General features: G+C 35.6%; 3 protein-coding genes across 7 annotated transcripts; all 3 read right to left on the reverse strand.

The window, feature by feature from the left end:
• Nucleotides 1-4,783, reverse strand: LOC103402505 (beta-glucosidase 24-like). Its single transcript, XM_070813066.1, has 13 exons — nt 4,610-4,783; nt 4,448-4,517; nt 2,932-2,990; nt 2,743-2,818; nt 2,434-2,511; nt 2,238-2,325; nt 1,893-2,145; nt 1,465-1,580; nt 1,119-1,339; nt 976-1,007; nt 529-631; nt 319-427; nt 1-217 (listed from the first exon to the last, which is right to left on the reverse strand). The coding sequence occupies exons 1-13, from the start codon at nt 4,781-4,783 to the stop codon at nt 1-3; spliced, it is 1,596 nt and encodes a 531-aa protein (XP_070669167.1).
• Nucleotides 4,784-6,554: 1,771 nt separating this feature from the next.
• LOC114821702 (uncharacterized) lies at nt 6,555-7,755 on the reverse strand. Of its 5 annotated transcripts, none has more exons than XR_003769446.2 (4): nt 7,415-7,755; nt 7,254-7,298; nt 6,852-6,919; nt 6,555-6,767 (listed from the first exon to the last, which is right to left on the reverse strand). XR_003769446.2 is itself a non-coding variant. In XM_029094825.2 (4 exons), exons 1-4 carry the CDS (start codon nt 7,651-7,653, stop codon nt 6,675-6,677), a joined length of 441 nt encoding a protein of 146 aa, XP_028950658.1. In that variant the 5' UTR covers nt 7,654-7,755; the 3' UTR covers nt 6,555-6,674. The 5 variants fall into 5 exon arrangements, 1 of the variants encoding a protein (XP_028950658.1); XR_003769444.2 differs by having other exon boundaries at nt 7,408-7,750; XR_011575926.1 differs by having other exon boundaries at nt 6,555-6,728; nt 6,852-6,915; nt 7,408-7,748.
• Nucleotides 7,756-14,238: 6,483 nt separating this feature from the next.
• On the reverse strand, nt 14,239-17,870 carry LOC114819261 (beta-glucosidase 24-like). The gene is made up of 13 exons (XM_029095065.2): nt 17,667-17,870; nt 17,498-17,567; nt 17,110-17,168; nt 16,925-17,000; nt 16,542-16,619; nt 16,341-16,428; nt 15,991-16,243; nt 15,786-15,901; nt 15,448-15,662; nt 15,320-15,351; nt 15,061-15,163; nt 14,811-14,919; nt 14,239-14,707 (listed from the first exon to the last, which is right to left on the reverse strand). Exons 1-13 carry the CDS (start codon nt 17,835-17,837, stop codon nt 14,449-14,451), a joined length of 1,629 nt encoding a protein of 542 aa, XP_028950898.1. The 5' UTR covers nt 17,838-17,870; the 3' UTR covers nt 14,239-14,448.
• Between the last annotated feature and the right edge of the window lie 8,267 nt (nt 17,871-26,137).

A 26,137-nucleotide genomic window follows, 5' to 3' on the forward strand; every position in this document is an offset into this window, starting at 1 on the left:
TTAGGTTTTGCTGCCCTTTGAAGAATTATGTTTGGAAGCCGAGTGGGAATTACCTTTAAGAAGATTCTTCCACCAATGAGCTGAGAGTTTGTAATGTCTTTTGAGTCCGTTTTTGTAATCCACATAGATGATACCAAATCTCACAGTGTAACCGTTAACCCATTCAAAGTTGTCAAGCAATGACCACGCAAAGAACCCTTTCACATTAGCGCCATTCCTGCTCAATCAAATGTTAGATACAATCATGTTCGTGAAATTATTGGCCAAGAAATGAGAACAAATCAAATCTTTGCTTAATTTTGTCAAGCAATCACTTACTTAATGGCTTCTTGAACGTAATAAAGATGCGAATCGTAATATTTAATTCTTTCTTTGTCAATGAGAGATTCCTCAAGTGATAATTTGGGATCATTTGCCTCGTCAACTCCTACAAAAAAAAAATGTGATGTTTATTTAGTTTCATATGGAAATATAAATGGCAATACGTGTATATATGTATATATGATTTGACATAACTACCGTAACTACCATTTTCTGTGATGTAAATAATTGGATTTTTATACTTTATCTTTGTGTAAGTTAACAGTTCTTGAAGTCCTTGTGGATAAATATAAAGCCAATCCGAAGCAGCCTACAGCCAACCATATGAAATTATGTGAGCTACAACATGATATGAGGTAAGAGGGTTTATAAGTTTAATATATATTATTTTCATTTTTTTGAAAAGGGGTGCAACTGGTGACGAACTACGGTTATACACTCATTAGGCCCACAGGAGGCTAACTGGGACTTGCAACTTACCCATGATCATGATCAAGCAGATTCACAGTTTACGAACTATCAAACTTAGGACTTCCCTTTTTTTTTTTTTTTCCTTTAAGAAGCTACTGTTCACATTTTTCTATTCTGCTATTTGTTTTGGTTTTTTAAGTTTAATATATGAACTAATCGTGTATATATATATAGTAGACGTACCATTGGACCAATGGGGACTCCATTGCGGTTGTCTGCCACAATAATATTCATTTGTCAAAGTCTTGTTAGTGTGCTTTAATTAAAAAAATGATCGGAAGCTAATTAAAATTAGCTATTAAAATTTTAATAAATTAATTACTCACTTAATGATTCGACGTTGGAGTCGGTTGACTGGCTTGGCTGCTTTACAGACTTATTGGCAGTAACATCTTTTGCATAAGACGATGAGTAGTAATTCAACCCAACAAAGTCATATGAACCTTTTAGCATTTTGGATTGCTCTTTGGTGAAGTTGGGCAATCGATTTCCAATTAGGCGTTGCATACTCTTTGGATACCGACCGCTTGTCACCGGATCCATAAACCTATATTTAAATAAAGAATTTTAAACATATATTAAGCAAGTTTTAAAAAAATGTGAATTGTAAATCAAGTTATCTAATTAGTTTAACTGCTGTAGTAATCTAATTATTTAGAAGAGAGTAAGTACCATCCATACGAAAAATCAAGTGCTCTAACTGCAGCATCTTTATCTTCCGTTGAATTAGAAAATGGAACAGACCAACCTGAGTTAAGTGTTATTCCGATCACGCCCTTTTGTGTAGCCTGTGCATGCATGCATATTCAATATTAACATTTGATTTTATGGATATATGTATGTGTGTGTGTGTGTGTATATAAGCGGCGATCCCAAGTCAATAAGGCTCCCCGCTTTGCGAGAGTCGGAAGAAAACCACTTATCGTGCATAACCTTACTCTTGCTTTGCAAAGAGACTGGTTTCACGACTCGAACTCATGACCTTTTGATCATAAAGAAGCAACCTTTTAGTTGCATCCAAGCTCACACTCGTATATGTTTATAGATATATATATATATATATATATATATATATATGTATATATATGTATGTAACTTACTTGATACTTGTCTCTATACACATTTACAGCAGCTGCATGAGCTAGAAGTTGGTGATGTGCCGACAAATATGGCTCCGTTGCGGAATTCCCACCCTCTTTGCATTTTGTATGGTTAGAGCATCGGCCTGGAGCAAATGCTCCAACTGTATAACCCTGGACGCTATAAGTTTGAGGCTCATTTAACGTGATCCAGTGCTTAATTTTGTCACCAAACTCTTTAAAGCAGAGGTCTGCAAAGTCCCGAAAATCACTCCTATATGAAATAAAATGTTTGTTTAAATTTTGAACCTTAATTAATTGAGCATTTCACGAGTTTATAAGTGCTGAGGAAGTTCTTTCACGTACACACTGTTAGGGCTTAAGAAGCCAAGGTACTCATCCTCCAAAGCCTGGGGAAAATCCCAATGAAAAAGTGTCACGAAGGGCTTTATACCTGCAATGTTTAAAAATTAATACGATACAGAAATAAAAATGATCAGTAATTAGTAATATCTGTTTCTTTTTTGGGTCAAATTAGTCTCAAAAGGGTCATGGGCATAACCATTGGCTTGAAGCTCATTGAGGAGATTTTTGTAATAATTTAGTCCTTCCTTATTCACTCCCCCACTTAGCGTTCCATCTGATAAAAAAGTTTTGGGGAGAAAGAAAAACAATGTAGTACATTAGAAGAACAGAAATACAACAACAATCAAGTTTTATCTCATCAAATGAGGTTGGTTGTATCATGTATGAATTCTAAAATATCATTGTGCTTGGTTTTGCGTCAAATCTTCCGCTTTTGCGGTCATATTTATATTATATAATTAATTAAAACAATAGTCAATTAATTACATTATATTGATTGTCTTACTAGGTAACAAGCGAGACCATGAGATTGAAAATCTGTAAAAATCCCAACCCATATCCTTGAGAATCCCAACATCTTCCTGTAACATGTCGAAGGAACCTTGTTATTTTTCTTGTACTCAAATTCTTATAATTAGTCTTCACTGCTACATTCTTAAAAAAGAATTAAAGGTAAAAAAAGTGTGACTTATACCTTATAGCGATGATATGAATCAACAGCCACATCTCCATTGCTGCGATCCGTTATTTTATCTGAATTATTTTATTTGTACATAAAATATGTAAGCACCTTATAAACTGATTGGAAGCAAACCTATTTGATGAAAACAATTTAGATTTTGAGCGTTTTAATCTAATTTGCTCGGTAAAACATTTAAATAAAAACAAAAAACCTAATTGCAAAATACACTCTTGAAACTTGGATCAGTCACTTTAAAAATGAGTTTTTATTACAAATAGTCTCTGAGATGATCAAAGTCATCATTTTGGTCTCTCACTTTCAAAATCAATCAATATCGTCCCTGACATTCACTATCCCACATCAATTTGGTCATTCCGTTAAGATTTCGTCAACTCTTCTATTAGTTTGTATGTGAAACCCACAATCCAATGAAATGGTGACACATGGATTATACAAAATAATGGGTTTTGTTGCAAATGGTCCCTGCCACTGATCCAACTCCTCATTTTGATCTCTGATTTTAAAAAATCAATAAATTTGGTCATTGACTTTCACTACCGCACATCAATTTAGTTCTTCTGTTAAAATTTCATCAATATTTTTCGTTTGTGTGCTGATGTGGTCCCACTAATCGAATCATATGGCTCCATATGGATTAACTATAAGAAACTATTTTTTACGAGTGAAGCAACATACGAGTATTTCGCGTTAACATTTTTCTTGCATCCCACAACCCTACTTGGAAAAAAAATTCAATCTAAATTCGATAAAATCAAATCCAAATTCAATTCACATTTGATAGGATCATAAACAACTAGAGAGAGTGAGGAATGAGTTCAGGAGGCCAAGTACTTTAGTGGTGTTATGGTGTGTTTTTTTCTTTTTGAGCATATCTTGATGAGGACGACGATGACTTTTTTTTTTTCTTTTAGTTTTGGTTTTTAGTTTCTTATTTTACTTTTAGTTTTAAATCTTAAAAAAAAAAGTTTCTTGTAGATAATCCACATGGCGCCATATGATTGGATTAGTGAGACAACAAATATTGACGAAAGTTTAACGGAAGGATTAAATTGACGTTCGGTATTGAAAGTAGAGATCAAATTTATCGATTTGTAAAACTTAAGGACCAAAATGAGGAGTTGAATCAATGTCAGGGACCATTTGCGATAAAAATTCTTATGTTGTGTATTCCACGTGTCACTAATTCATTGGATTTGTGGGTCCCACATACAAACTAACAGAATAGTTGACAAAATTTTAACGGAATGAACAAATTGATGTGAAGTAGTAAATGTCAGGAACGATATTGATTGATTTTGAAAGTGAGAGACCAAAATGATAAGTTTGATCAATCTCATGAACTATTTATGATAAAAACCCTTTAAAACAAGATGATTTAAAAAAAAATTCGCATAAAACTTTAGATTAACTAGATATTTGGTAGAAAATATGCAAGTTGTCTTTGATTTCCGATATGTTAATGTTGTATGGAAGAAGAGGAGTATGAAAAGTAAAATAATTCACATACCTGGGTATTTGTGAGTGAATGTATCCCAAACACATGGTCCTCTACCCCCTTCCTTTGCAGCACCTTCAAACTAATAGAATTCCCGAACACACAACAAATTAAACCCACCATTCTAGTGAGAATTAATTAACCTTGAAAGAAAAAAAAAAAAAAATTACGTACCTGGTAAGCCGCTCCGGCAGACCCAAATATGAAATCGGAGGAAAAACTGCTCCGGTTGAAGATGTGATGAGCGTCACATGAAGCATAGTCTTTGGGATGATTTTGCTTGGCAGATTTACTAGTTGTAACTGCACAGCCAAGAACAAGCAGGAGGATGAAACCTAACTTAATCATGATGTTTTGATGCTGATTTTTAATTTTTTTTTTTTAATTTGAATTCTAGGGTTAGCTATTGGCCCTTTATATATACACATAATTTTTCTAGCGGAAAAAATCATGATAGGATTGAAAGACTAAATTTGAACATATATTATCTGTCTTTTTTGGTCGAAAGAAAGATCTCATTATTATTATTTTTTTTTGAGAAAGTACGATATTCCAATAATGAGAAGATCTTATTAAACTCGAATAGAAACAAATATTATCTGTCAACGCCAGTTTTATGATTATATTTATCATCATCACCCTTCCGTTCCATGTTTAATCCGTATATATATTTGACTACAATAAGAAGCGGTCCGTGCATACGGAAAGATTTGTTTTCCTGTTGACGATGTTCAACCTTCTGTTTTAGACTCAAATAGAATAACGGATATGATTTGACGAACTGCTAAGGAAACCTAACAAATTAACGATTAAAAACATTTTCACATTGGATAAAACAGGATAAATGTAAGTATTTGATTTTGCTGGCGACATGTCTGTTTTATTTTTTGTCTTGCTTTGATAAAGATGTCTAGCTTTTGAAATTTTAAGATTATTCATGGCTATTTTGACTTGCAATTAAACATCTTCCTACAGCCTTGCAATTATATTTAATATATCTTTTTAATTCCTGAATAATATATCAAAAATCCTAAACTCTGGTATATAAATTTTTAGTATTCAATTTTAATAAAAAGTCTTTCAAATTGAGTAATGTTATTTGTACCATGTCTTTGTACTACATTTTCATATCATCTTAACATTTGACGTGGACAGCCACATCATTTGAATTAATCAGATTTTTAAATTTAGTTATTATTTAATAAACTAATAATTAAGAAAAACTAGTTAATTAAATGATGATTGTGGTATACGAGGAGTCTTTCTCCTTCATTTCTTTGGGTTTTGCAAATTTTTCAAATGATGTGACTGTCCACGTCAAATGTCACCTAAAATAGTATGAAAATGTGGTACAAATATATGGTATGAATATCATTACTCTTTCAAATTACTCATGAAAAGTGATATATGCTCTTCCTTACAGGCTTACACCAATGCGCAGAAGAATTTTCTATTGTACCATCGTTGAAATTTCTGTCCTATCATCACCGAAATTTCACTCTACTTTTCCTTCTATATTTGCTAGTGATTTAGCGGTTTTTCAATGATTATTTAGATATGTGCACTCAAATTCAATCATGTTTACAATTATTTATAATTATTAGTAGAAGAAACTATAGAGGTCGCACTTGGTGTGATGGTAAGTGCCTTCGCCCATGAGCGGTAGGTCTCGGGTTCGAGACTTGGGAGCCCCCTCTCCATAAATGGGGGTAAGGCTAGCCGACATTCACCTCTCCCAGACCCTGCGTAAAGCGGGAGCCTTATGCACTGGGTACGACCTTTATTAGTAGAAGAAACTATACATGTATTTGTTTGGAGGCCTTTCTATTTGTTGTTGGTGGTACACGTGTTTGGTGCTTTTTGTAAAAATACTTTTGGAAAAGAAAAAAAACAGTATAATAATGTTTGGTAAACTTTTATATAAAACAGCTGTGACTGTGTAAAATGACAAAAAATAGTATAATACTAGATGTGTTATTAATTTAATTTTCTTAACAAATAAAAATGAATTACTAAATATACTTTATTTTTAAAAGAAAAATATTTGAAAACTTTATCTTAAATATTAATTAGTATGACAAACTACTTCAATTGAAATATTTTAGACTGAATAGCTAGAATTCATTAATACAATATTGTTAATGTACTTGAAGGTAGTCTAATTAGATACATTCATCAAACTTGCTGCTATTCTATTTCTTAATGCCTCTGTCTCATGTGATCCTTCAACTTGATAATTTTAGTTTTCTTCATCATCATTATCATCACTACTATCGATCTTTTCATAAAAGTCCTTGGGATCATCAAAATGACAATCACTTTCAGCATACAACTACAAAATCCAACAGCAAATCACAAAACAATCAAACAATCAACAGCAATTCACACAACAATCAACAGCAGAACGAAAAAATACCCAGAAAAAAGGAGCGCGACGGCAGCGAAGAGAATCCACTGACAGCTCCGACTCGTCTCTTCGTCTACCTTAATCAAGAGTGGAAACGTAAGAGATAATGATGAGAAATAAAAAAGGGCAGAAAAAGAGGAGGAGATTTGGGTTCATGGATCTCATGATAACAAACAGAGCAACACCATCGTTGCCAATCAAACCCTAAGAATTGAAATTGTTTCATGGATCTCATGATAATAACCTTAATTCAAACCCCAAAACTGAAATTTAGAGAATTAATTCAAACCCCAAAACTGAAAATTAGGACATTAATTCAAACATCAAAACCGAAATTCCCACAACGATGGAAGAGAGAGAGAGAGAGAGAGAGAGAGAGATGGAGAGGGAGAGAGAAAGAGTTATGTTTACCTAATCAATGAGATCAAGCTCGGTCGTTGGTTGCCACACAAAACCCTGTTTCAGAAAACCCCAAAAAAATGGGTTCATCATCAGAGAGCAGCCAAACCCTAACCTAAAAATTAAATTAATTAATTACAGCAAAAATTTAAAGCAAATCGAGTACCTGGTACCTGGAAGGCGACGGCGGTGTGGCGCTGAGACCGACGAAGAGAAAGGAAAAGGAGGAGGAGGAAGAGGTGCAGCGGCGTGTTTTGCGAGAGAGAAAGAGAGAGTGCAGAGTGTAGGAATCAGGAGAAAGGAGAGAGGAGAAAGGAGGGGGCGGTATTGGCAAATTGAAAAAATTCATTAGCTTGGTACTGTAGCTCTGTGTTTTGGATAATAAGCAGCTTCCACTTTTTGGTTTTTTCATGTGAAGTTTTGAAATAAAGCTATTTTGAGATGTTTACCAAATATCAAAATCCTTACCAGCTTTTCTTCATTCTGTTTTTTTTTTTTAATCACCTCAATCCCAAAATGCACCACAGAATGATTGCTTGAACCCTGGTTTGGTACTGCTTAGATTTTTTTAAAAGTTAGGATAAAAAAAAGTTGAGCTCAATATTGTGTTTGGTAACTCAAGTTGCTTCCAAAAAACAACTTTTTTATCACAGCAGCACGGGTGAAAAAATTAGGGAGTGAAAAAATTAATTGGGGAAAAAAATTAGGGTTTGTGGAGGAAAAAAAAATTGAGAGAGAAGTAAGAAAAATTGATTACTTCTATGCCCGCAACGAAGCTTGTCGTTCGAGCCGCTCGAACCGAGTCTATAATCTTCTGTGAACTATTCAGTTGGTTAGAGTGTCCGATATAAGAATGTTTGGTATATGTTGGAAGTATATGCAAGAAATGATGAATGTATTGATTGCACAGTTTAAAATTAATGATACTGTAAAGTGATTATATATCAATTTTGGTGAATTAGTTGATTTTATTAGCAATCTCAGTAAAAGAAATTAATTTGATTCTCGAATGAATACCATGTAGGAGCAGTTTAGGATAGATTTAAAGGGGTCTTTCTGGGGTTCCGAGCTCCTAATTTTGGGGCACCACATATATAGTTGTTCTTTTTAAATTTTGTCAAGATTTGTTCATTATTTTGATTGTTTGGGAATTGGTTTTAGATTCCGAAGCCCCTTACTGGGAAAGTTTTGAAATCGTAAGATTTTGAATCACATTCTGCTTTACTGGTGAGTTCTTGCTTCGTGTTTTTCTTCAATGGTGTTTTGGATGGTTATTGTTTGTTTGATTTTCTTATCATCTGTCATATTATATGTCATGTATTGGATATTGGCAATTAGTAAGAGTCGATTTTTAGATTAATTAACATGAATGATGGGTTCTTAAATAACAACTACAACTGCAAATGACATGACAATTGCTATTTTAGTGGAAATAAGGGGATGTTAAAACGTAATGGTTGTTTCTGTAATGTCGAATTGTTTAGAATAAGTTGCATAGCTACCTACAATTTGTTCATTGATTTAGTCAATGACCCTAACGAAATAAGGTAGGTTCCTTAGATTTATAAGGCCTATCGTCTGTCATAGGGCATAAGTTTCTAAGAGCTGCACAGCAGATTGGGCAGAGGGGAAGGTAAGGGTGCAGGTCTGCGTGGTTACGATGACTCGTGCCAACTTGATTCTGGTGGTGATGTCGATTTGCATGACCACAAGGCTTCAAAGTTGCTGCATTATAATTCTGCTTCTGGAATTTTATGCTTCTACTTTTATTGGGCTTAAGTGCGGGTTGATATATTTGAATTTTTAAGTTGGCTTCTGTAGAGATTAGAAGGTTGCTTAACTATCCAAAAAGGAAAACAAAGCATATAAGTGGCTGTGGATAGCTTAAATCCTTGTATCCTATGATCTGGGGTTTAACTAAACTAATGAGTCCCTGTAGAGTATTGTGCATTTGTGCTGATGTTTAGCTTGTGTGTCATTACCTCAATGGGCATCATTTTAGCTTGTGTGTCATTTCCTCAGAGATAGATCCACAACGTTTATCCCTCAAATGAGGGGTTATTTGGGACCATATAAAGGTGAAAGATATAATCTCTTGGATTTTCGTAGGGGTCCCGAACCAACGGGTCATAAAGAGGTATTCAACCACATGTATTCTTCTCTTAGGAGCATCGTTGAACGAAATTTTGGGGTATGGAAGAAAAGATGGGCAATTTTAAGGGATATGCCTAATTACATGTTCAATAAACAAGCGAAGATTGTCCTTGCTACAATGACTCTTCATAACTACATACGGAGGTATTTTGAACATGATCGTCATTTTGATGACCCCAAGGACTATTGTGAAAAGAGCGATATCAAGTTGAATAATCACATAAGATAGAAGCATTAAGAAATAGAATAGCGGCAAGTTTGATGAATGCATCTAATTGGACTACTTTCAAGTACATTAACAATATTGTACTATTGAATCCTAGTTATTCAGTCTAAAATATTTCAATTGAAGTAGTTTGTCATACTCAAGGTATTAAATATCGGTAATATCGGAAATATCGGTAGTCCAGAAACACGGAAATATTGATAGAAATATCGGGATATTATCGATATCGATAAAAATAATATGGAAACCACGGAAATTGTAAGAAAAACTTGGAAATTTTTATTGAAACTTTGTAGCATGTTTATTTAGTCAATTATCTATTAGTTTATCACAAAAAATTGGAAGGAAATGCATTGCATGATGGATTTAACTGATTTAAGTTGATTATATAGCGAGCTGGCAAACATTGTGAGTTTAGAAAATATGTAGTAATTAATGAAAGAAGTTTAAACACACCACAATCATTTATATATAATGAATTAGTACAATATTGGGAGGTTTTATTTAGGATATTAAAAAAAAAGGAAGTGAATAAAATGATGAAGAATAATGTGCCGGATTTTACACTTTAAATTTCTTACGCATAAGCATACGTCTAGGCGTTGAAGTTCCAAATTATAGTATATCAATTAACGATTGAAAATCAATACGTTGAATAAGACTAAACTTTAATTTGGATGCCGATTATGTTTTTTCAAGTTTATATAAAGTAAAAGAATTGAATTTTGGAAGTCAGGAGTGTGTCAATTGTTTTATAATTCGTCCGAATACATATATCAGGTTGCTACTCAACGTAATTTGAAAGTATATCTAGTGCAAGGACTTGTCTTTTTTTGTTGATAAGCAAAGGGTTTGTAGCTTTTTTTGCTAAGCAGTAGAACATTTATATTTGTTTAATCTTTAACATTTGATGGTTGTCCACAAATATAGGATAGAAGGCCCCAAATTATCTGGCTCTTAGCTAGTTGGAGTCACAAGTTCACATGTACCAGCCTTGCTGCAAAACGTTTTGGTTTCTGTTATTGCTAGAGTCCCACATTGCCCACGCGAGGGCAGTGAGCAAGCAAGATGACCTATAAAAGCCACATTCCCAAGCTGAGAAAAGCATGTCTTGCTCGGCCTTTGGGCTATGATCAAGTGTAGTATGTGTTGAGACTTCTCAATATTTTTAAGTATTTTTGGGTTTTATCTCGCGATATTATCGATAATATCGGGATATATTGCCCAAATAATGCATTAAAATGCTGATAATATCGTTTTTTCGATATTATCGCGATAATATCGACAAAAATGTCGATATATTGACGATAATGAAGTGGATGAGTAAGAAAATATCGTCCTCCAAAAAAAACGATATTATCGGCGAAATATCGATATTTAAAACCTTGGTCATACTAATTAATATTTAAGATAAAGTTGATAAATATTTTTCTTTTAAAAATAAAGTATATTTATTAATTCACCTTTATTTGTTAAGAAAATTAAATTAATGGCACATCCAGTATTATACCCTTTTTGGTCATTTCATACAGTCACAGTTGTTTTACATAAAAGTTTACCAAACACTATAATATTTCTTTTTTTTTTCCAAAAGAACTTTCACAAAAAAGTTTATCAAACACTCACCTGCTTATTCTCACAGCACAGCAGAAACAGTTTTTTTTTTCAAAGCACAACAATACCAAACTAGCCCCAGTCTTACGAATGCAAAATTTGATTTGACACCAATTCTATTTCTCGTAAATTAGAAGAAAATAAATTAGTGATATTTTTAAGGGTTAATCTCAGTTTACTACTCTGAAGTTTCTTGGTTTTCAACATTTGGTACATGAATTTTTTTTCATCCCACAGTGGTACCTGAAGTCATAATTTTGGAACAGTTTCACATACATCAATTAAAGTTGCTGTTAAATCAGCCGTTAACTGATGACGTAACATCCATGTGGATAATGACGAGGCACCACATGTCAATATGGGTCCACATAAATATTAAAAAATTTAAAATTAAAAAAAAAACGTCAAAAATAAAAAATAAAAAAATTTGGTTGTCTTCTACGTCCCCCGTCTCCCTTGCTCGCCCCCTCCTTCTCCCTCCCTTCTCTCCTTTGCCCGAACCCACCAAACCCTCATACCACATCCGGTCGATGACGCACTCTGTCTTGGGCTGTTGCTCCGAGCTGCGACAATCGAAGAGATCATTGACGAAACACTGACGTTATCCAGTTGCAATCAGAAAAGCTTCGGGATCCAGAAGATCGACGACAAAAGGGTTGTAATTTTGGTTAGCGCCCCGTGGCTTTCCACCGCTATCAAATCAGGTAGATGGGGGTCGGAGGTTCGAGCTCATGAAGGCATTTTAAGAGAATAGGAGGGTTGGGTGGGTGGATGAGTGGAGTCGAAGATGGAGGGGGAATGGTGGATGTATGACGAGTCCAGAGGAGAGGGATGGAGGGGGATTGGGAGGAAATCGGGGGGGGGGGGTAGAAGATGACCAATTTTTTTTTTAATTAAATTTTTTTAAATATTTATGTGGACCCATATTGAGTGGAGTCGAAGATGGAGGGGGAATGGTGGATGTATGACGAGTCCAGAGGAGAGGGATGGAGGGGGATTGGGAGGAAATCGGGGGGGGGGGGGGGTAGAAGATGACCAAATTTTTTTTTAATTACATTTTTTTAAATATTTATGTGGACCCATATTGACACATGGTGCCATGTCATTGTCCATGTGAATGCCACGTCATCAGTTACAGCTGATTTAACAACAATTTTAACTAAAATATGAAAGTATCCCAAAATTATGACTTCATGTACCACTCTGGGATGAAAAAAACTTCATGTACCAAATATTGAAAACCAAAAAACTTCAGAGTAGTAAACTGAGATTAACCCAATTTTTAATCTCTCATTGCCTTGTACTTTAGATGAGTGCCAATTTGATCCTTTAATTAAGAAGATGAAGTCTAGGGTTTTGATTAGGATAGGTTATAGGTTTGATCGTTTAATTAATTAGAAGATGAAGTCTAGGGTTTTGATGAGTGCCATACTAGAAGCCATTCGAACTTCCAGCAAAAGGACTCGGGGTGACCTAATCGAGTCCATCTTGTTCCCCCGTACCATCCCAAGGTGATCAAGATCAATCCGAAGCCCAAACGTTTTGAGCTCTGTCTCGATCAGATGCATAAGAAAATCCATTGAGCCGAGTTTCAGACAAAGAAGATAGAAAGGACTGGACACTAACACTGAAGGCGCCATTGGTGGTGTGCTGCCAAATAGGTTTATCAGGTCTGCAACTTTCAAATATCTTGATCAAATCTTATCATTGACCAATTATGTCACAAGAAATACTGAATGAGTTTGCTATTTTGTTAATTGAAAGAGAATTGATTGAAATTTTTGATTATATAAACTTAATTAGTACATTTGCGCCTAAAAATGCGACACATGTAATATGCAACTAATGTTTTCATAGGTTTCTTCCATTGTTATTAATTTTTTATGACATTTGATATAAAAATAGATTTTTTATGTATTTACATTATTTTTTTTATACATATCAATATACAAATAGTCGAGTTTCAGAAAAATCTAGAACCCATGTTGAAGACTCGACTAGATAGTAGATACCCTAATTTCTCATGGCCGCCCTTTCCAAACTGTATAGAAACTTAACCTCAAAATCAGCACCTGCACCACCAAATTCAAGAAAAATAACGTTGAGACATTTATATATTCAAGAAAAGTTAAACTTAAAAATAAATAATCAAATATTACCTTGGTGGTGGGGGTCCAACGGAGAAAAGATAGTTGTGGGGTTCAACTAGGAAGAGGAGGTCGTGTCTGGTGGTGATGCTGGTGATCGTGGAATTGGATGGCATCTTGCATAGAGGATTGTCTGAGCTTGTTTTCCTCCCCTTTATAACTATAGCTAGTGTGTATTTACATAAAGTATAATAGGCAACGACTTGTGCAAATTCAATAATTTACAACAGCAAACCAATTTATTCTATTCAAATTCAACAATTAGATAACAACTACCATTTAGTACTACGGTCTAGTAATATTTCTTTTCACTTATAAGTGAGAAATCTTAGATTTAATTCTTACTAAAAACGAATTTGAACGTGTTATTATGTCTAGCCTATTATGAGGCTTAACTCATTATTACAATCTAGTGTTGATATCGTATTATAACATAGACACGAGAAAGAAAATAAAAGGTGAGAGTATCTCGCATGGAGATGTAAAAAAATAAAAAAATTAAAAAAAATAAAATAAACCAAGGGCTAAATATTAATTTGATGGTTGACATGACAATGTTAAATTTTATCTTCTTCCAACCCATATGTTTTTTGTTATAAAGGATATATGACCCATTTTTAAAAAGAAATAAATTAAAATAAATTTTCAAGATTTATAATTGGTGCACTAATGAGATCCATACAATAAAATAATTAAAAAATTAATTAATATCACCTTTATGTCAAATTTGACATCAAAAGATTCATATGTCAATTCACGTAGAATTGAGAAATCGGTTGGTGCTTTTAATACTTTCAAATTTGATTACGTGACATTCCACTTAAGATTTGAAATCTCCTCCGGAGATGGTCTGAGATTAAGAGAGAAACTAGAATGGATCTTATATTATTTCCTTGGGGAAATCCTTATTTGTGCTAATTACAAGAGTTCAATAGAAGGTATGAACCTTAATTACTCATGAAACAAATGCATCCTAATCAAAGGGAGCATTTTTTTCCCTTTGCAGAAAACTTATTTATTATTATAAAAACGGCAACATACGTGAAACTCATTATCCACGTAGCGATTAAAGGATGTCGCCCTTTGAGGATTTAGGTTTTGAACTGGTGCCCCCTGAGGGTTTGGTGTTGCTCTTTGAGGAATTATGTTTAGGACCCGAGCGGGAAAGAAGATTCTTCCACCAACGAGCTGAGAGTTTGTAATGTCTTTTGAGTCCGTTTTTGTAATCCACATAAATGAGACCGAATCTCACAGTGTAACCGTCAGCCCATTCAAAATTGTCGAGCAAAGACCACGCAAAGAACCCTTTCACATTAATGCCCTTCCTGCTCAATCAAATGTTAGATACAATCATGTTTGTGAAATGATTGGCCAAAAAATGAGAACAAAAATCAAATCTTTGCTTAATTTTGTCAAGCGATCACTTACTTAATGGCTTCTTGAACGTAATAAAGATGCGCATCGTAATATTTAATTCTTTCTTTGTCGATGAGAGCTTCCTCAAGTGATAATTTGGGATCATTTGCCTCGTCAACTCCTACAAAAAAAAATGTGATGTTTATTTAGTTTCATGTGGAAATATAAATGGCAATAAGTGTATGTAGTATGTATGATTTGACATTTTTAACGAAACTAAAATTATTGAAATCACACAATTAATACGTAAAACCGTAATTACCATTTTCTGTGATGTAAATAACTGGATTTTTATACTTTCTCTTTGTGTAACTTAATAGTTCTAGAAGCCCTTGTGGATAAATATATAGCCAATTTGATGCAGCCTGAAAAATACCATGTCAAAGTTGTGTGAGTTGCAACATAATATGAGGTAAGAGGGTTTATAAGTTTAATATTATTTCTGTGTAAATAATATTGTTTTTGTTGGAAAAAAAAATTAATATATATGAACTTGCCATATATATATATAGTAAACGTACCATTGGACCAATGAGGACTCCATTGCGGTTGTCTGCCACAATAAATTCATTTTTCAAAGTCTTGTTAGTGGTGCTTTAATTAAAAAATTATATATCGGAAGCTAAAATTTTTAACTAAATTTACTCACTTAATGATTCGACCTTGGCGTCGGTTGACTGGCTTAGCTGTGCAGCCTTAACAGGAACATCTTTTGCATATGACGATGAGTAGTAATTCAATCCAATAAAGTCATATGAACCTTTTAGCAGACTGGATTGCTCTTCGGTGAACTTGGGCATTCGACTTCCAACTAGCTTTACCATATGCTTTGGATATTTACCCCTTGTCAACGGATCCATAAACCTATAATTAAATCGAAATTTTCAAATATATATTAAGCAAGTTTAAAAATATGTGAATTGTAAATCAAGTGATTTAATTATTTAACTTCATTAGTGATCTAATTATTTAGAAGTGCGTACGTACCAGCCATACGAAAAATCAAGTGCTCGCATTGCAGCACCTTTATCCTCCATAGAATCAGAAAGGGGTACAGACCAACCGGAGTTAAGTGCTATTCCGATCACGCCCTTTTGCGAAGCCTGTGCAGGCATGCATATTTAATATTAACATTTGAATATATAATATATGTACGTTTGTGTATATATACATGTATATATTTAAAACTTACCTGATACTTGTCTCTATACACTTTTACAGCAGTTGCATGAGCTAGAAGTTGGTGATACGCTGCCAAATATGGCTCCGTCGCCGAATTTCCACCCTCTGTGCATTTTGTATGGTTAGAGCATCGGCCTGGAGCAAATGTTCCGACTGTATAACCTTGGACGCTATAAGTTTGAGGCTCATTTAACGTGATCCAGTGCTTTACTTTGTCACCAAATTCTTTAAAGCAGAGGTCTGCATAGTCCTGAAAATGACTCCTACATATATGAAATAAAATGTTTGATTCAATTTTCAACTCTTAATTAATTAAGCATTTCACGAGTTTACAAGTGCTAGGGAAGTTGTTTCACTTACACACTGTTAGGGCTTAAGAAGCCACGGTACTCATCTTCCAAAGCCTGGGGAAAATCCCAATGAAAGAGTGTCACGAAGGGTTTTATGCCTGCAATATATAAAAATTAAAACAATATTACACAAACGAAAAAAAATAAACAATAATAGTAATATATTTTTCTTTTTGGATAAAATTAGTCGCAGAGGAGTCATGGGCATAACCATTGGCTTGAAGCTCATTGAGGAGGTTTTTGTAATAGTTTAGTCCTTCCATGTTCACTCCCCCACTTAGCTTTCCATCTGATCCAAACGTTTTGGGGAGAAAGAACAACAATGTAATTGCATTAGAAGCATACTAATCATCACCATATTTATTTATTTTTCTTTAAAAGGAGACAACTAGTGACGAATCATAGTTATTCCGTAACCATAATTAAACAGATTGACAACTTATAAAGTATTGAACACAGAACCTCCATTTTTCTCTTTAGGGAGAAGCTGTTCGAACTTTTCCACAAGGCAACTTGTCGGGGTTATGATATATATTAATATAATTAAATAAAACAATAGTAATTTACAGATTTTTACTATATTGATTGTCTTACTAGGTAACAAGCGAGACCATGAGATTGAAAATCTGTAAAAATCCCAACCCATATCCTTGAGAATCCCAACATCTTCCTGTAACATGTCGAAAGAACTTGTTATTTTTCTTGCACTCAAATTCTTATAAGATCTTCATTGCTAAATTCTTCAAAAAGAATTAACGGTAAAAAAATGTGACTTATACCTTAATGCGATGATATGAATCAACAGCCACATCTCCATTGCTGCGGTCCTTTATTTTATCTGAATTGTTTTATTTGTCCATAAAATATGTAAGTATCTTATAAACCGATTCGGAGCAGACCTTTTTGATTAAAAAAAATTAGCTTTTGAGGTTTGCTCTGCAGAACATTTAAATAAAAACAAAAAACCTAATTGCAAAATACACTCCTGAAACTTGGACTCACTTAAAAAGAAAAAAAGAAAAAAAAAGATGATTTAAAAGAATTCACATAAAATTTCACTTTTAACTAGATATTTGGTAGAAATTAGTGCTAGTTCTATCCTTGGTTTTCACTATGTTAATTTTGTATGGACGAAGATGGGTATGAGAAATAAAATAATTCAAATACCTGGATATTTGTGAGTGAATGTATCCCAAACAGATGGTCCTCTACCCCCTTCCTTTGCAGCACCTTCAAACTAATAAAATTCCCAAACACACAATAAATTAAACCCATCAACCTAATTAGAATTAATTAAACTTGAAAGAAAATATGTATATAGAGATGCGTTACGTACCTGGTAGGCCGCTCCGGCAGCCCCGAACATGAAATCGGGCGGAAAACTGGTCCGGTTGAAGTTCTGATAAGCATCAGATGAAGCATTAGGTTTGGGAGGCTCTGGCTTGGCACTAATTGTGACTGCACAGCCAAGAACGAGCAGGAGGATGAAACCTAACTTAATCATCATGTTTTGATGGTGATTTGTTTATTTGAATTCTAGAGTTAGCTGTTGCCCTTTATATATACTCATACTTAATAGCGGACAAGAATCGTGATAGGATATCGAAAGGCTTAATTTAGACATATGTATGTATGTATGTATGTAATGATGCCAGTTTTAGAATTTGTTTTAATTTGACTCCAATAAGCGCGGTCATTCCGTTGCATACGGAAAGATTTGTTTTACTTTTGACCATGTTCAACCTAGAAACATCACGTATGGTATAGCGAACTGTTAGGGAAACCTAACAAATTAACGATTCAAAACATTTTAATATTGGATAGAACAGGATACATGGAAGTGTTTGATTTTGCTGGTGACATGTCTGTTTCTTTTTTTGTCTTGTTTTGATGCAGATGCCTAACTTTTGAAAATTTAAGATTAAATATTTAATATGCCTTTTAATTCCTAAATAATATATCAAAAATCCTAAAACCCTATAGATCAATATTGTAGTATTCAATTTCAATAAAAAAAAAAGTCTTCCAAATTATACATGAAACGTGATATATGCTCTTCCTTCTATATTTGCTAGTGATCTAGCGAGTTTTTAATTTTTTTTTCCGCAAACAGTACGATATTCATTGATAAGGTAATATAATACATACAATTGAGGATAGGGTGCATACAATGAGCCTCGATAAAAACCTTGTCGGGGATTTCAACCCAGTCTACAATACTACGTTTAACTATTTGCGCGACGAACAAAAGTTGGTCACGTAAAGTGTCATTCCATTGCACAAATGTCTGCTCGAAGAAAGACTTTGAGCGACAAACAATAGCATTGGTGCAAAAACAAGGCGCGACGGTTTAGCCTTCGTCGCACAAAATACCAGGATATAAATGTGGGACGACTAATATTCGTCTCTCGAAACTTTGCGCGACGACAATTTATAGTTGTGCAAGGAAACCTTGTTAGTCACTAGAATTTTGCAAGACGAAGGTATTCGTGGCACAAAAATAATTTTTATTTTTTTTAAATTTAATTTTTTGTTCTGTTTTTTTTTTTTTAATTTTGTAGTAAAATTAAATTGCAATTAAAAAAATGTATGTACAAGGAAGAGAAAAATAATTTATTTAAATAAATATAAATGTATGTACAAGGAAAATATTTAAAAAGTAAGGGAGTAAAAAACTAAGAAAATAATGTGGCGTAATCTACGGGGTCGTCATTAGGAGACGTTTGGAAGGTCTCAAAATTGGGGACGGGCTTGAAGGTCAAAGGGGCAGAGTTGTGGGCATGCTTGGCTTGAGGGGCTTGGATGTCGACGATGGACGAAGATCCGGGAGACGAATGCCGGACTAACTGAGGGCCTGTACAATCTGTGATATTTCACTCTTATACGAGGCGAGCTCAGTCCTAAGGTTGGCCACCTTTGTTGTCAAAGTTGTCTCCTGACTCTTTGACTATGATGATGAAGAGGCTCTAGGTTCCCGTTGCCGAGCATTCCTCATCTCCCTACAATACGTCCCCAGCCTCCGCCCGAGAGTCTGATCTAAGGTCTTTGTAAGGATCTGAAACCCCGCATCCTCTAGGGGATCCATAGACTTGAGCGGAGTCTTGGGAGGAAGTTGGGAGGCAAACTCCTGAAGAACCAACTGCCTATTTTCCATCATCGTCGCCTGTGTAATATAACATGAAAATATTAATAATAACATTCAAATAATAACCATGATACTTGAATGCGTAAGATAATAATTAGAATTGAAGAATACTTATATGAAGTGACTCAACCAACTCATCCCTGGGTCGAACATAAACGTCGCTGAAGACATCAATCTCCGGGAATTGTGAACCCCCTGAATAGAACAAGATAGAAAAATTGTTAGTACGAAAAACAATATTATTGGCATATTAAAAATTGAATATGAAAAACTTTATTATTACATGCCGTCGCGCCTCCATCTATACGAGAAGGGCCTCAAATCGGAAGGTGGAGAAGAGTCTTCTTCTCCCGATTGCTCTTGTTGGCTTTCGCCTTCTTCTGTTAAAAAAAAACAAAACAAACGTATTAGTTCTAATTTAAATGAAATATAAAAAATGTACCACATAGCTGGGCTTTTGAAAATGACTGCAGAGCCACACCTAATTATATCTTCCCGGTCCTCAAACTCCTTCAGGCAACCCTTCTGAAGAGCGACCTGCGGATCATCAAATGTCTCAAAATATTGGTGCAGGTCGCTCTTCCATTGACACGCCCCGATCCCAATATTCCCCTAACACTAGGGTAGGTACGTGCTAGCCAATACCCGAAGGTGACGCAAGCCATTTAGAATGCATGAGAACAAGAATTAAATAGGACTTATAAATTTAATTATGATTAATATGCAATTGAGGAACGTGTTCAGAGCATACAACTAACTAGAACACTAAAAGAAATAATATAAAATTGAATAATAAAAGAATGGGTCATACACCGAGAGGATTCGAAGATGCTGATGCCGAAGTGCCTTGACGCCAGGATTGTACGCCTCGATTCTAAGTCCTAAAGGGACGCAAAACAAACATGAGTGGACCAAGTAGATTGATATATATATATTATTGAAACAGTTATCAACATATTAAACCCCAGAGTTTTATAAAACTAATAACATAATATGAAATAGGTTTCTCCGAAAACCCTAGCATGACATAAAACATCTCATAAAGCATATCTCGTATATAGTGTGCTAAATAGTGGTATCCAAACATAATATCTCCCAGCCTAATGCTAGAACCATGTCTTTCTCGACTTGAAGCCAAATATTATTTTCTCCTAGCCCATTGCCAGCTCCATGTCCCTCGGCTCGAAGCCAGGGATTATTTCTCTCGGCCCGCATCCAACACCAGATCTTCTCCCAGGTGAAATAGTGACCACTAGATACGCACAAAACATTGAACATAAACTTTCCAAACATAGGTACATATATCTCAAAATCATCTTCATAGTATAAAGTCATCCATCATCTATACTATAAAGAAGTGTGTAAAAGCATGTTCTAAATAGTATATCGCCATCCATCATTTACCCTACAAGAATATGGGTTCAATAGAAAATATGGTATTCCAAAATATTCTAAGTAAGCATAATATCTCATCAAACATTTCATAAAATGTAATCAATAAATCATGCTTTTTCATATATGAATTTCTACTATTAAAACATGCATTTTATAAGGGGTTCACTCACATACACTTCACCGCCGAAGAGCCACGCAAACTAGTGAAGATGGAAACACCACAATATATGCACCTAAGCACATAAAGGGTCCAATTAATAAAACTATATTAAAACGATTGAATTTAGGAAAACAGACATCATAAACAGGTCAAGGACGTTGAAATTAGCCTAGGAGGGGTCCTGGATGAAAACTTGAAAAGTCAACGTTGATCGTTGACTGGTCAAAGTCAAAGTCAAAGCTGATCGTTGACCAAGTCAACGGGTCAGTTAAACCGGGTCAAGAGTATTGGGTTGGACCGGGTCAATGGGCTAGAGGCCCTAGGTTCTTGGGCTTGGGTTCTAAGGCCCAAAAGGTTTAGGGTTGTGGGCTTAAAAGCTTACGGGCCGAATCCCTTTGGTCTTTGGCTGAAGACCTGGCCTAACAAAAGGGTTTTGGGTTTAAATAAAAATAAAGGGAAAATAAATAGGTAAAAGGATTTTGAGTTTATGCTTAAGGGTTAACGGGCCCAAGGCTCGACTCTTAAACGGCCCAAATGGCCTGGGTTCATTGAGTTTGGGTCATTCGACCCGTTACTTGTGGGAAAGAGGCCGGAGATTCTAGAGCTCTGATCGTCGTCGTTTGGTCACCATAACTTACGATCTACCTATGAAATTGAAGGCAAAGGTGAGAAGAAGAAGTTGGTACAAGAGGTTTGCCGTGAAATGGTCGGATATGGCCTAATTTGGGCTTGCACATCTACGGCTTGCTGGACTTGGGTTTGGTGTTCTATGGGCACCTCGGAGCTTCACGAAGACAGTGGAGAGGGAAGGGAGATCCTTGCGATGGTGATGGTTGTGGTGCCGTCGCTGGGAAGCCTCTTTGGGTGTGTGGGCATGGGTGTCGTCGGGTTTGGGAGAAGGAGAGTGAGAGTTGAAATAATGAGAGATTCGAGAGAGATCAGGGAAAGAAAGTGAGAGATAAGTGAGTTAAGAGGCTGCCACATGGCAGCATGAGGGAGAAGGGAAATCAAGATAGAGGGTCCGGATTAGATAGGAATAAAGGGACCAAAATGAAAACTTCAAATGCTTTCAAGGAAAAAGTGAAATTACAAAATAAATTTGGGGATGGGTTTTACAATCTACCCCTCTTAAAAGAATTTCATCCTTGAAATTTGAAATAACTTACTACACCGAAAAACTCGAAGATAGGAAGAAGACAATATATATACGTAACGAAGAAATCACGTCGAAGTGGTTGCACGAAAGGGAAAATGCCACACCGTCATGATCGGGTTGCAATGATTCCATCTTTCATGCCTTCAGGCTTATACCTTATTACTGCATCAATGTAAAAGTAGAAGGCATACGTAACGTCATGTACTTCGAGAATAGTTGTGTTTGGGTCGAGTCCTAGCAATAACAAATCCGTAACAACTGCCGTAGATGGGTCTACCTACCCAATTGCTTAACAAACCCAACGAATAAGCCATCAATATCACAGTCTGTAGCCCACAATATCAACAACACATTGTTGTCTCGATAAACAAGTAATAATTTCCCAAGGGTGCACAATTACCATTTTTGCCCCGTAACGAGAGAGTGTACAAAGATCGTCCGATTCTCGCCTCGACCATGCTATCGTACCATTCCAGAGTGCACTAAACAACTATGCTAGAAGTGTTTCAACATCCACGAATTTATGAACAATAAGGTTCCGAAGTAAAGTAGTGAAAAGATGCGTTGAGATAAATAGATGTCGTTGGAAAAGAAACAATGTGATGCCTATGAATTATAGCAAGATGGTGATACAATCCGCTGACCTTCTGTACTAAAACCTTTATCCAAACCCTTACTAAAAGATGGTTCAAACCTTACACCCACGTGCTCGCGAACCAAAGGATCCTGGTGTGAGGTAGTGGAAAGTTGCATTGAGGTGAACACATCACATCATTAAAAAGGTCTACTAGAGTACAATATGATGTCCATGAATTGGAACAAGATCATGAGGGGTGTTTATTCAATTCTGCATGAAGATAGTGATGCAATATGATGATCACCTGCACTACAATCTTCACCAATCTTTACTAAAAGACGGCTTAACCTCACATATACATGGAACTCTTCCTGGTAAGTCTGGTAAACTTGTGAAAAGGTTATGCACCTAACGGTCATGTCCAAATCGATAAGAACTGGGCATACACTTCTGTTGAAATGATCGATCGTGAATTCCTTATTGATTGAGCGAGAAACCATGTTGAGAAGGCTAAAAGAATACTCAAGAATTTAAGGATCAAAACAAGTCCATCAAAACTAGAGTACAAGACCAAGGATACTTCTCATTTCACGATACCTTGCGAGGATTTCCAATTTCCAACGATCGCAACCTTTTTGGAAATTGATGAGAATAACGTCTGTTACCGAAGAGTCTCCTAAGACAAGTATTTAGATGCCAACAAAGAACCCATTTGAAAGATGTACCTTAGGATTCAAGATAAGTGGCTACCATGTTAATAGTATACCTAAAAGCTCGAGCTAAACAAGTAGAAAACGAAAAGTCACCTTCCCTAATAAGCAATATCTCTTGGGAGCTGTTGTAGTGCTCAAACCACCTCTCCATTTTGGCTTAGTAGCAGATTTCTAGTCAAACAAGGTCAATGTTGGTAGAAAGAAGAAGGACTCGTAAATGATCAACCTAAAAACCCAAAGAGAGCATACACCTTTCGAGAGAAGTGTAAATTGTACACGTGCTTAAGCCACAAGATGAGTGAACACAAAGCGTCCTCCTAAGGAAGTATTAAATCTAAATGAGGTCAACGCTAAAAAAATTTAGGGTGAAACTAACAGTCGATGGTTAGGGAACTTGACTTTGTCGTTGGAGTAGGCAAGAAGGTTATCAATAGAACAATTGCCTAGAATTGTTCTAAATATCCACATGAATTTCCTCGACAGGAATGAGTCTCAGAACATTAATTTGATCTCACCAACTACCACTTACACAACTTCATGACAGCTAGCGCTTACTCGCCTTCTCCAACACGCACTTCGAATGTTTCGAGTAGTTTGAACATAGATGTGACTATGCCCGCCATTCCTAGGGAACACATGTTGCAAAGTATCGGTCTGATGTCGAAAGTTGTTCAACAATCCATTTCATCATCGATGAGGCACAATCCCGACACAAATTTTCTTTCTTTTTTTTCAATACGATGTGACTATTTATGCAATATGAAGGTTGCACAATCGTGTCGAAAGACAAAAAATCTGGAAGTCATGACATCCAAATGATGTCATTATCGACACACTACTACAGTAACAGAAGATCCTAAGTATACTCTGAATAAACCATGCTCTGATACCAATCTGACATGCCCCGATCCTGATATCCCTCGAACACCAAGTTAGGTACGTGTTGGCCAACACCCGAAGGTGATGCAAGCCATTTAGAATGCATGAGAATAGGAATTAAATATAACTTATAAATTTAATTATGATTAATATCCAATTGAGGAACGTGTTCAGAGCATACAACTAACTAGAACACTAAAATAAATAATATAAAATTGAATGAATAAAAGAATGAGTCCTACATCAAAAGGACTCAAAGATGCCGATGCGGAAAAGCCTTGACGTCAGGATTGTACACTTAGATTCTAAGTCCTGAGGGGGCACAAAACAAAAATGAGTGGACCAAGTTGATATATATATATAATAATGAAATAGTTATCAACATACTAACCCCTAGAGTTTTATGAAAACTAATAGCATAATATGTAATAGGTTTCTCCGAAAACCCTAACATACCATAAAACATCTCATAAAGCATATCTCGTATATAGTGTGCTAAATAGTGGTATCCAAATATAATATCTCTCAGCCCAATGCCAGCACCATGTCTCTCGACCTGAAACCAGAGATTATTTTCTCCCGGCCCAATGCCAGCTCCATGTCCCTCGGCCTGAAGCCAGAGATTATTTCTTCTGGCTTGCAGCCAATACCAGATCCTTGCCCCAGGTGGAATAGTGACCATTAGATATGCACAAAACATTGAACATAATCTTTCCAAACATAAGTACATATATCTCAAAATCATCTTCATAGTATAAATTCATCTGTCATCTATACTATAAAGAAGTGTGTAAAAGCATGTTCTAAATAGTATATCGTCATCCATCATATACCTTACAAGAACATGGGTTCAATAGAAAATATGGTATTCCAAAATATTCTAAGTAAGCATAATATCTCATGAAACATTTCATAAAATGTAACAATTAAATCATGCTTTTTCATGTATGCATTTCTAATATTAAAACATGCATTTTAGAAGGGGTCCACTCACAGATACTTCGCCGCTGAAGAGCCACACAAACTAGCGAAGACGGAAGCACGACAATATATGCACCTAAGATAATAAAGGGCCCAATTAATAAAACTATATTAAAACAATTCAATTTGGGAAAACATACGTCATAAACGGGTCTAGAACGTTGAAATTAGCCTAGGAGAGGTCCCAGACGAAAACCCGAAAAAATCAACAAAAGTCAACGTTGATTGTTGACTGGTCAAAGTCAAAAGTCAACGTTGACCGTTGGTCGGGTCAACGGGTCTGGTTAAACCAGGTCAGGGGTATTTGGGTTGGACCGGGTTAACGGGCTAAAGGCCCTAGGTTCTTAGGGTTAGGTTCTAATGCCCAAAAGGTTTTGGGTTTTGGGCTTAAGAGCTTACGGGCCGAAGCCTTTTAGTATTGGGCTGAAGGCCTGGCCCAACAAAAGGATTTTGGGTGTAAATAAAAATAAAAGGAAAATAAATAGGTAAATAGATTTTGGGTTTGGGCTTAACGATTAACGGGCCTAATACCCGACTCTTAAACGGCCTAAAGGGTCTGGGTTCACTGAGTTTGGGTCATTCGACCCGTTGCTCGTCGGGAAAGGAGGCCAGAGCTTCTTAAGCTCTAATCGTCGTCATTTGGCCACCATAACTTACGATCTACCTATGAAATCGAAGGTAAATGTGTGAGGGAGAGAAGTTGGTACCTGAGGTTTGCCGTGAAATGGCCGGAGATGGCGGATTTGGGCTCGCACACCCACGGCTCGTCGAACCTGGGTTTGGGGTTCTATGGGCACCCCA

Source organism: Malus domestica, chromosome 15 (assembly GCF_042453785.1).
Source record: "Malus domestica chromosome 15, GDT2T_hap1".
Lineage (NCBI taxonomy): Eukaryota > Viridiplantae > Streptophyta > Magnoliopsida > Rosales > Rosaceae > Malus > Malus domestica.

Excerpts from the sequence above, each read along its gene's own strand:
- LOC103402505 (XM_070813066.1), bottom strand. The coding sequence starts at position 4,783 with ATGATTAAGTTAGGTTTCATCCTCCTGCTTGTTCTTGGCTGTGCAGTT. Across the intron at positions 632-975 it reads GAGTCCCCATTGGTCCAATG|GCTGCTTCGGATTGGCTTTA; the intron begins GTACGTCTACTA and ends GGTTGGCTGTAG. Across the intron at positions 218-318 it reads TACGTTCAAGAAGCCATTAA|GAATGGCGCTAATGTGAAAG; the intron begins GTAAGTGATTGC and ends TTGATTGAGCAG.
- LOC114821702 (XM_029094825.2), bottom strand. The coding sequence starts at position 7,653 with ATGAAAAAACCAAAAAGTGGAAGCTGCTTATTATCCAAAACACAGAGC. Across the intron at positions 6,916-7,253 it reads AGCTTGATCTCATTGATTAG|ACGAAGAGACGAGTCGGAGC; the intron begins GTAAACATAACT and ends TGATTAAGGTAG. Across the intron at positions 6,768-6,851 it reads GTCGCGCTCCTTTTTTCTGG|TTGTATGCTGAAAGTGATTG; the intron begins GTATTTTTTCGT and ends TGGATTTTGTAG.
- LOC114819261 (XM_029095065.2), bottom strand. The coding sequence starts at position 17,837 with ATGATGATTAAGTTAGGTTTCATCCTCCTGCTCGTTCTTGGCTGTGCA. Across the intron at positions 17,001-17,109 it reads ATTCATATCATCGCATTAAG|GAAGATGTTGGGATTCTCAA; the intron begins GTATAAGTCACA and ends GACATGTTACAG. Across the intron at positions 15,164-15,319 it reads GAGTCCTCATTGGTCCAATG|GCTGCATCAAATTGGCTATA; the intron begins GTACGTTTACTA and ends GGTATTTTTCAG.